At 43.5% G+C, this 10,887-nt stretch overlaps 1 protein-coding gene across 1 annotated transcript; it reads right to left on the minus strand.

The window, feature by feature from the left end:
* Positions 1 to 495: 495 nt before the first annotated feature.
* On the minus strand, positions 496 to 4,357 carry LOC141576362 (DDB1- and CUL4-associated factor 12-like protein 2). Its single transcript, XM_074359331.1, has one exon. The coding sequence runs from the start codon at positions 3,910 to 3,912 to the stop codon at positions 2,518 to 2,520; it is 1,395 nt and encodes a 464-aa protein (XP_074215432.1). The 5' UTR covers positions 3,913 to 4,357; the 3' UTR covers positions 496 to 2,517.
* Positions 4,358 to 10,887: the final 6,530 nt, after the last annotated feature.

Raw genomic sequence — 10,887 nt, forward strand, 5'->3', positions numbered from 1 at the left:
CATGAAATACCAAATACTGCGTGTTCATTTTATTTTCCCTTCATTTTTCTAATAACTTCCTCCCTCTTCACACTTAGCTCAAATATCCTAGTGCAGGCCCGCATCATCTCCTTCGCAGATTTTCTTTAGTAACATGTTATGCATTGAATACAAGTGAAACCAGGGTGCAGTGAACCAGGAAACCCTACTAGGTGCAGCTAAGTATCTAAAAAATGTAGTCCTTTGTAGTCCATCTGCAGATGTCTGAACCTGAACTGTAGGTGTTCTCTGCCTTTGGTTTGACAGTATTTTTATTACTTGCTCTCATTTCCTTATATTCTTGATCTCTGTTTTAGAACCTACTTGATACTCTGACCACAAATCTAATTAACTCAGCCACGGTGGCTTAGAAAGAAATAATCAAGATCAAGTGGATATCTGATTGGCAAAGAGCACAGAATTTGATGACACACTGTTGGAAAGAGTGTGGTGAAGCAAGCGTGCATACACTATTCATGGGAGGTTAAGTTGGTAGGACCTCTATGGAGAATACTTTGGCAATGGCTATTAAATATAAAATTGACCAAGCAATTCCATTTCTAGGAATTTATTCTTCAGATATAGTTATATATGTGCACAAAGATGTTTGCAACTAAGTAATCACTGCAGAATACTTTATAGTAGGAGAAAATAAGAACCAACATAAATGCTCATCGAAAGTGTAATGAAGAAATAAAATATGTCCCAGCCATATTTTAGGGAATACTATACAATTAGAATGGATTAGGTAGGTATGTATGAGAAACGATCTTTAAGATTTTGTGATAAAAAAGGCACAAATATGTAAAGCAAAGCATGTGCTATCATTTGTATAACAATTGCATACACACATACAGATATGCTTATACATGTGTAGACTATCTCCAGATGGATCAGACACAAGATGTACTGTTTGTGACCAACGGGCAGGAGGTCAGGGATCTTGACGTATAAGACTTTTCACTGTACACCTTAGGTAAAGTATGATTTGGGGGGTCATGTGCACATATTATTTAATTTAAATTAAAATAAAAACAAAAGACCAAGTGGGAAGTCTTGATAGATGTAGTTTAAAATATTTGAAATATCTGCACATGTAAAATGGTATCACATGGGAAGCAACATCTATACATACACACACAGTGATATGTGAGTAGGTAGTTATAAGCACAATATGTTTGTTTGTGTGAATGAAAAAGTTTGTTAAATCGTCTTAAAAAAAGGAAAAGACACCTAACTCTCCTAACCTATAGCAAGTATATTTAGATAAACTATTCAAGATGTTATTGACTCTTTTAACCCCTGGTAATAGCATAAGTTTGCTTTTCAAAAGCAAATGTACAGAGTAGTATTTCAGCTTCAGTTTCTCTCCTGGAAGATTTTGACTTTGATAAACATATTCCTATAAGGACAATTAATTAAAAAAATAAAGTGTATATTTAAGCACTCAAAAACTTTAGCCTAGCACTTAATTGCTAAAATGCTGAACATGTTTTATTTTTTCTGCGGTACATCACATACTCAATCCAGATAAAAGACTTACCTATGTATACAATAAAAAATTGTCAACAACACCTACATTGAGCACAACAGCCAGCCTTTGTCTGTAAATGGCTGCCTGGATAGTGTTACCTGATCTGTAAAGAAATGTTTACTCCAAAAAGTAACTCCTTGATTATCCTGCCAGATATAGGCCAGTTTTGGTTAGCTCTGAAAATCTGTAGCATAAATGCTACTCAAGAAAGCAGGCCATAATATAGCAGATGTAAACAAGAAGGCTGAACGTCTTGGGGTACTGATACTAAGTTTTTACTAAATAATCAAAACTGTGATTAATAGGATGAATATCATTGTAAGATTTCTCAACCAAGAGAACACATTTTAAAGTATTTTATGCACCAACAATATACAAACAACAAACACTGAGTTTCCAACATCCAAATGAAATGTGCGCCCAAATGGTGGCAATCTAGAACTTGAAAAGCATTTTCTAATTGGAGCAAGGCTATAAACCTGCTCTGTTATATGGTGGGTAGTTCCTCAGATCAACCCCAAAGACACTTTTTAGCACACATTTTCCAGAAATACAATACATCTGAATTGTGTGAAAGACCTAAACAAACTAATGAAATATTGATAAACCTAAAGTACTGAATCGTAGTTGGAACCATGACTGCATTAGCCCAGAGAATGAGCAAATGTAAATCACTCAAAGAGATAACACAATTAAGGATTAGCCAAAAATTTTTGACCACCACGCAAAAAGGATGGTGGTGTTGGAGGAGATGCAGAAAAATCTTAAAGACAAGTTGTGATTGCCCAAGAGACCACTTCTGCTTTTTCTCTCTCTCTGCCTAATATACTAAGCAGAGGTAGAGGTAAGCTGGGCACTTTCCACCTGGAAGAGAAAAGCCACACAGAGTCAAAAGCACACGCACAGAGCGAAAGAGGAAAGTGAGGGGGGCCTGGGCACTTTGAGGACACGGCGGGCGACCATCCTCAGCTCCAGAGGCCTGCATAGTTCCCGTGGAGGCCAGAAGGGAGAGGCCCCCCCGCGACGAAGAGCTTCATCTCGGGCCAGTTGTAGCAGTGGGTGTACAGCGCGTTGGGGAACTCGCCGATGCCACCGAAGTAGTTCACCCACAGGTCGTCGTGGTTGAGCCAGCCTCTGCCACACGTGAGCTTGAGCTTCCTCCCTGCGAGCCCTGGAGAGGAGGGCGGGCTGGCCGAGGCCCTCTCCTCCAGGAACTTCTGGGCGCGGATGTCGTAGAAGAGCAGGGAGCCCTGGCCCGTGCCCACGGTGATGATGTGCTGGTAGAAGCTCAGCGAGCGCACACCCGTGCCGCCCTCTCGGGAGCACAGGGGCCGGATGTTCTGCTGGCGCTGCCGCGGATCCAAGAAGGAGACGTGGGACTGGGAGCCCACCGCGAACAGGGACAACTCATCGCAGTAGGTCAGGCACACGTTCTCTCGGCAGTAAGGCAGCCTGATGGACAGCAGCCTGGACAGGGTGCTCCGGGCTTTCCACAGGTGGAAGTAGCCGTCCAGGGACACGGCTCCCAGCTCCTGGTTCTTGCCGCTGAAGGCCAGGGCCCGCACCTTGCGGTTGCCGGGGTTGGTGCTGGCTCTGGGGATGGCCTCCACGTCCCTCGGACGGATGTGGGCGTACACGGGGAGCCCCGCGTCGTTGTGCCAGGCGATGCTGCCCCTGAACACGTCGGGGTCCATCCTCCAGAGCGCCACGGTGCCGTCGCGGGAGCCGCTCACGGCCACCGTGTCGCTCATCCAGGCGATGGCGAAGATCCAGTCCTTGTGGCCGTGCCGATCGCCCAGGCACACGGGGTCCAGCGTGGGCAGCTGGTAGACGGCCAGGCTATTGGGGTTCTCACCCCCCGTGGCCAGAAGCGTCTTGGAGGGATTCAGCTGGATGGCGTGGATGCCGCAGCTCGGCTGGGCCGCCGGCCCGGGCCCGCGGTCCCGCATCAGGGGGATGCGCGTGATCTGGCCCGACTGCACGTCCACCACGAAGAGCGTGTTGCACTTGGTGCCGCACACCACCTGCCTGGCGTTCAGCCACTGCGACGCGAACACCTTGTTGAGGGTGCCCAGCGCCAGCTCGCGCTCCCGCAGCAGCTCGGGCAGCTTCTGCACCGCGTAGCCGCGCAGCTCGCCCTCGAAGCCCGGGAGCCCCGCGCGGCCCCGCGCGCCCACCTCGCGGCCCTTCAGGTAGTGCAGCAGCGAACGCCGCGCCGCCGGCCGCTTCTGCTTCTTGGGCGGCAGCGGCCCGTCTCCGTCCGCTGCCGCCGCCGCCGAGCCCTGCGACGACGAGCTCGCGGCGGTCGCCTCGAGCGCGGGCGCTTTCCGCTTCCTGCTACCTGTTTGCTGCGGGGACATCGTGGGCGGCGGGCGGGCGGCGCGGCGGCGGTGGCGGCGCGTGGCCCCCGTGTTGGCCGTGGCGGCGGCGGGGACAGTGGCGTCGGCCAGGGGCCCTTGGCGGTCACGGAGCGCAGAGTCGACCGAGTCCAGGGCGCGGCGACGGCAACGGAGGCGAGGGCGGCGGAGTCGAGCGAGAAGAGGCGGCCGGCAGAAGCGGAGCGCCGGTGGCGCGCGGCGGCGAGGGCGGCGGCGGCGCGATCGAGGCGAGGGCGGGAAGTGCGGCCGGCAGCCCGGCGAGAGCGAAGTCGGTGTGGGACGAGGACGACGCGGGGGGCCCGAGAGGGAGGGGGCGGAGGCGACGGGAGGAGTCGGCGTGGAGCGGGCGTGGGGTGCCGGGTAGCACAAGCCGGGCTGGGAGGGGTCGGAGCGGGGGCGGGAGGTGGAGGTTGGAGCCCGCGGTGGAGAGACTCACCCAGGACCGGCGCTCCAGGATCCCCAAGCCGTCTCCGTGCGGACCCATCTAGTGCGCCTGCCCAAGCTCCCTGAAACCCTACTTAAGGACAGCAATCAACTAGCCTTCTTAAAATCTTTACTTAAATAATTCTGAAAGTTAAAATACAGTCAACTATAAGACTAGAAGGAGCTCTGACAGTTATCTGTCGAAGAAACAAAAGTACACTTGGTGCAACCTTGGTAGATTGCTACAATTAGTGAACTTGACGGGGGGTAGTGAACTTTGCCTCTGCCAAACACACCCTCTCCATTAGGTCTGTCCTGCAGCCCCTCCTGTCTCAGCGCCTCTACTGGTGTCTGTTATAAATTTTCAACCAATTTTTAAAACCACTTCCCCCCTCCCCCCCCCGCTGGTATTTATCAAATTGAGTCCTCTCTCCTCCTGTACCAGAATCCTTAAGGGGTGCGTTCCAATTGTAGTTCCCAGGCACCGCTTCCCGCTAGGGTGGGGTTAGGACTCTGGTCAAAGGCGAAGCCTCAGGATTGGAGATGGCTGGCTGCATTGAGGATGGGGTGAGGGCTGATGGGGTAAGAGAAGGGTGTGCAGGGTGTTGAATTCTCTTGAACCTCAGAGCCTTCAGGTGGTGGAGCTGACTGGAAGAGGTCTAGGAGATGGATACCTCTTCCTCTGCTTCTGTGAGTGAAGATTTAGTCCTCACTGTCAATCTCAGGAGGAGCCCTAGGAGCCTGGGCAGAGCCCTATCACTCGTGAGAGGCCCCCTGGGACGTGGGGACAGGGCCATGAAGGATGCGCAGGATTTCCATAAAGAAAAGATAGTGAAGAACTTTCCAGAAGGATGTAACCAGAAAGAATGGTGGAGAGTAGGAATTCGAGAGTGGTTTTAGCAGTCTCAGGATTTTGGATGGTCCATATATGGCTCTGCAGCCTCAGAGCAGCCAGTGCAGTGGTAAGCCCACATCCAGGCATGCTCAGTTACACAGGAATACAAGTGGCTGGTGACTGATACCAACTCTGCATACACCCCAATCCTTTGCTGCAAAACCATGTTTGCTCAGTTGGTGCATGTGGGGAGGACAGGTGAATTAACATTTCTGATCAGTCACAGGAGAACATGGGAGTTACTTTGTTGCTGCTTTTACCTCCCTCCTCCCAGCCCCTTTTGCAGCCTTACCTCAAATGCACAAACTAAAAGTACATAAAGCATGGGTCCTTCCTACCGCTCCAGTCCAGCTGCTAGGTCGCAATACCCACTCCTCCCCCATATTCCTGCCCATGTCTAATGCTGTATCGAGAGGAGGATGAGGCTGGAGGATGAGGAGTGACCTGACAATTAAAACGGTGCTGACAACTTCATAATTAGAACTGACATTAGTAGAGAGTAACTGACTACAAATTCCTTTAACTTAACCTACCATGTTTTCTTTTTTTAAAAAAATTCCACCTCAGAAAAATAGATATTATACAACGAGACATCTTAGCATACTTTTTACTGTTGTAGAACAAAATAGTCTGAACATTTTGGAATATATATATAGAGAGAGAGGGAGAGAGAGAGAGAGAGACATAAGTATAGATATATTTAAATTGTAAAAATAATTCCTATAACAGCTATTATTTATTAAGAGCCTTTTTGTGTCATGGGCTGGAGGGCTGTGCTAAACACTTCCAATGCTTTATGTACATTTAGCCTCACAATAACTTGGCAAGGTAGGTTCTATTTTTATAGCCATGTTTTAAAATGAGAGATCAGAGACCCAGAAAGAGTAATGATGACTGCCCCCATGGTTACAAAGCTAGTAAATGGTAAAGGCAGGTTGTGAATCCCTGTCCGACTCCAAAGCTTTTTAAGACTAACTACTACTCTATATTATTCAATAAATACAATTTTTCTATTTCTGTCTCTTTAAAAACCATGTAAACTACCCCATCTTGAAAATTTTACAGGTATTACATCTTACACACTTTTGAAAGATAGCCACAATTTCTAAAATACATGAATAAATACTGAATGCAAATTATGTATAACACTTTCTATAGGATATTTAAAGGCAATAATATCTCTGAGGCACAGTTTTAACAAATTCTTTTTAATTAATATTTATGAAATGTAATAATATATGCCTACATTTGTTTCAGTTTATGTTTGGTAAAAAGAACACCCATATAAATAGTCCTGGTATTATGTCTCTCCACTTTTTTGATATGAATATGCAATATTTATGTATAGTAATGTGTTTATAGTCAGTGTTCAGATTACTATTTTGTATTGATTAATGAGTGTGTTAATTTCATCTAGAATACAATACATGGAACACATTCCATTTCATTTATGTCTACACTTTCAAATTTCTCTGAGCTTTTTACCTAAAGAGGTAAAACTTCCAGACCAGAGCCAAGTTATGTTGAGAGATTTATAGTTTTGTATATCAGCTTACAAATTTGAACCTTTATTTATACTTGATTGCTTTCATTGTCAGGAAAACACAGTGTTTGATAATATATAAAGTCATACACAGTACACTTACTGTTAAAGCAGTAGATGTAATAGCGTTGTGAGAAAATTTCAGATGTCTGCATAGCCTTCTGAGTGTCAGGGTCTCCATTACTTTTTGTGACCTATGAAGGCTATTGTGTGTATGAGTGTAAACATCTTGTCCGTTGTTAACTAATCTATTTGTACATTCATTAATGCTTTTTGCTACTAACATATCCTTGGATAAATTGATGGTAGCCTCACCTGTCTCCCCTACACCAGATTCCCCTCCATTGGATAGGGGTTTATATGAGTGGTTTCAGGGCACAGTCCCATCCTGTTCTCTAATCACTTAATATGTTTAAATGTTATTTTCTTAATCAGATTGTAAACTCCCCAAGGGGTTAGGCAATGTTTCCTGCTTCTTTCACATCATCACATCTTTCCAAATATACACTAAATGATTGGTAAAACTTGACTGTCCTGTTGATAAACTAATAGAACAAAGGCAAGAAAACAAAATGAAATATCAGAAAATTAGAAGTAAGAGAGTTTGAAATCAAATTACTTGAGTAGAGAAAGTGAAGGATTTGAATTGATTTGTAATAATGCCACATAACTTGTTGAGGTTATATAGATATAATGATCAATATAGATATCTAGATATATATTAGTATAGATAAATAGATATAGATAATAATGCCACATAATTTGCTTGAAGTTATATAGATATAACAATTTATATTGATTTTATCTGTGTTGATATAGATATCAATGTAGATATCTATATATCTATATAACTTCAAACAAGTTAATGTGGCATTATTATTTATATTTATTCGTCTGTCTATATTTATATATGTTTCTATCCAGCCTACTAGATAATTTTATTAACTGTCTGTGCACCTTTCTAATCTATGAATGAAAACAAGGATCTGTCTAGCCAATAAACAAGTTAGATTACCAGTTTAAAAGCAGTTAAGGCAGAAGATTGGTTATTTTACTGTGGTACCATGAAAATAAGCTTGGTTATTAAATGTGATTCAAATTATTTTGAAAACAGTACTATCTTTAGCTTCAAAACTGAAATAGCCTCAGGGAAAAGGCACTGAAGGAGAAAGGCAGGGTAGTAATAAAACTGGTGGGTCAGTAACAAGTCTTTTTGAAGAAGTGTTCAAATCTGAAACTTTCTTTTACACATTCTATGCCAAAATAGACCTTACAAAAACAGGCTTTATAGATTGGAACAGATTCTCAGGTATAAAGGCATCTGTCTTCAGAAATAGGGTTTTCTAATCGTTTCTGATACATTGTCTATAGATGGAAAGCAAGGTTGTCCTTAAGAATATTTTTGGCATCTTGTCTATATTTGTACGTATAGCTTTTGCATTGTCTTTATCAACAAGTAGAAGACACTAAAAAATGAAATGTAGTTCATGAGGCTTGTTTTAAAGTAATATTTGATAATGATACCCTGTTATTTGTAACAGACACGAGGAAAACTATTCTTGAATTATTAGATTGAATACATTTCCACTTAATCTCTAATTACAATACAGCCGTAGCATTTCAAGCTGTGACTTTGTCAAGTCTCCTAAGGTAAGCAGCTGTGAACCTGGTTTGTAGTTAGACGGGAGGCTTCCTCCAAACCTCATGATGCAGAACCTGGTAGAGATGACTCAGCAGGCTATGTTTCCCCCTCCAAAGGCACTACCACAGGCATGCACTGTCAGGTGGGGGAATAAAGGAAAGATTTATCACATTATTTCATCTGATAAAAACAGAATTATAGGGAAAGAGGCAATTTTGACCCTATGACCTCTTCCTTGCCCTTTGCCTATCTTCTCTAAGAGGAAGGAAGGCGTCAGAGCCCATGTTTGGGCTTTATTTGTTGAGAGGGTAGATTCAGTGCTGGTCATATGTTTTACGGGAGACACAACAGTGTAGTAGTTAAGACAGTGGACTTGGGAGCCACATAACATGGTTTGAATTCTGTTTCTGTGGTTTTCTGGCCTTGGAACTGGGTCAGTTAGAATACCTTCTTTGGATTTATTCCCTTATCTATAAACATGGGATAATAATAACACCTATGCCCTGGGGTTTTGATGATTTAATGAGTTAATACATAAAAACCACCAAGAACAATGTCTGGAAGATTGTAAACGCTTGATAAATTTCTCTTAAACCTTAATGGCTTTCCCTCCTTTCCGTTACTTAACTTTACAAAGACAACTTGGAAGCCATAGAAATGAGGTTTTTTGAGTATGCACTGCAGTGCAATGGACACTTACTCACCATTCCTAAAAAGGAGCACACATGGGAGTGAAATAATTGCAGAACTAGCTACTTGCCTATTCCCATACAGCTCATCAGTCTCCATTATCTGTCCAATCTATAGATAAGTCGTCATCAGGGAAAAAGGTATTGTTAAGAACAACTTCGTAATATGCTAGTAGATTATCAGGGGATGGTTTGGAAGGTTTCATTCTATGAACCAGCCAGATCGAGGTTCCTACTGCTACTAGATATAAATATGAACCCCTGTACAAAAAAATACATCTTCTCTTTGATTTAGAGCATTGCCCACCTGATGATAGTAGTTAAATTGGACAGAAGTGACTGTAAAAAAGTATATAGATCAGGCTATAATATCAGACAGATACATAAAGGAAGCCTGTGAAGTTCATTGATAAACAATTGTATTCCATGTTCTGTAGTGTCTTAACTGGATATAGATATCCAGTTATTATTGCCTAACTTAGATACCCACTTACACCTGGCTTCAACTACACCATATACACCAATGCCTCCTCATTTTTTATCTTTGTCCCAAACTGACATAGCCAACTGTCTACTTGACATTTTGTACATCAAAACAGAACTTCAAGCTCAGCATATATAAGCTCGAGACCTTGGTTTTGACTCCTGTGCTCCTGATCTTTTATTGTTTCCTATCTTAGTGAAAAGCACCTCTGTCCATCCAGCTGTGTCAACTAGAGTCCTAAGAATTAGGCTTGACACACAATGATCCCTTGTCTTCAGGTCCAATATCCATCTTCTAACACTTATCAAATCCACTCAGTTCTCACCTTCTCCACTGCTACCACCCTTTCCTAAGCTGCTGGCTGTTTTGTCTTGACTAGACAACTACAGTGGCTTCCTAATGGATTTTCCTGCAACTGCTCTAACTCTCCTCCGTTAAACTCTCAACAGTGTAGCCGGAGTGGTATTTTCAACATGAAAATATGGCCACATCACTGAACTGATTTCAACAAACCAATATTTTCCTATCGTCTTAAGCTAAAGACCAAAGTCTTTAACACAGCCTTTAAGACCCAGCATGATCTGACCTATGCTCTCCAGTTACGTGTCTACCTTCTTTTCATTGTTTTTTTCTGTTCCAGACACACTGGCCCTTTTGAATTTCCTCAGTGACATTACATAACTTCATGCCTCCGACCCTTTTTGGCATGCTGTTCTCTTCGCCTGGAATACTTTCTACCTATGGTCTTCCCACTTTTACCCCAACATATACCTTACTGTATTAACTCCTTATCCTTCAGGTTTTCGGTAAGGTATCACTTTCTTCTGGAAACTCTCCTTGAGTACCCAGACTAGGTCAGATCTATTATGCATGGAGATCCCCTAAACTTTACTTTATGGCATTTACCAAGGGTGAAATGGCATGGTTATTTCGGTGGCTCTTTGTTTAATGTCTGTCTACCAAAAATGTCTACCAAAAGATTGAACAAAAACTTTGTGAGGACAGAGGCAGTATCCATTGTGCTCACTATGGTATCTCCAGTGTTTAGCATGTCCTAGAAATAGTCAATCAATATTTGTTGAACAATGCTAACTGAAATTTTAGAGACCCTGGATCTCTGTTTAACTGGTACATCAGAACCCAAAACTTCATGCTGTTTGATCAACCGCTTCTCAATGCACACAGCTTGGAGGGAAGAATTTTGCTACCTTCAAGTCTCATCTCAGACATTACCTCCATTATGATTATTTCTCTGACTCTGCTGGATGGGTCTAAGGGCAT

Source organism: Camelus bactrianus, chromosome X, assembly GCF_048773025.1.
Source record: "Camelus bactrianus isolate YW-2024 breed Bactrian camel chromosome X, ASM4877302v1, whole genome shotgun sequence".
Classification (NCBI taxonomy): domain Eukaryota; kingdom Metazoa; phylum Chordata; class Mammalia; order Artiodactyla; family Camelidae; genus Camelus; species Camelus bactrianus.

Excerpts from the sequence above, each read along its gene's own strand:
- LOC141576362 (XM_074359331.1), bottom strand. The coding sequence starts at position 3,912 with ATGTCCCCGCAGCAAACAGGTAGCAGGAAGCGGAAAGCGCCCGCGCTC.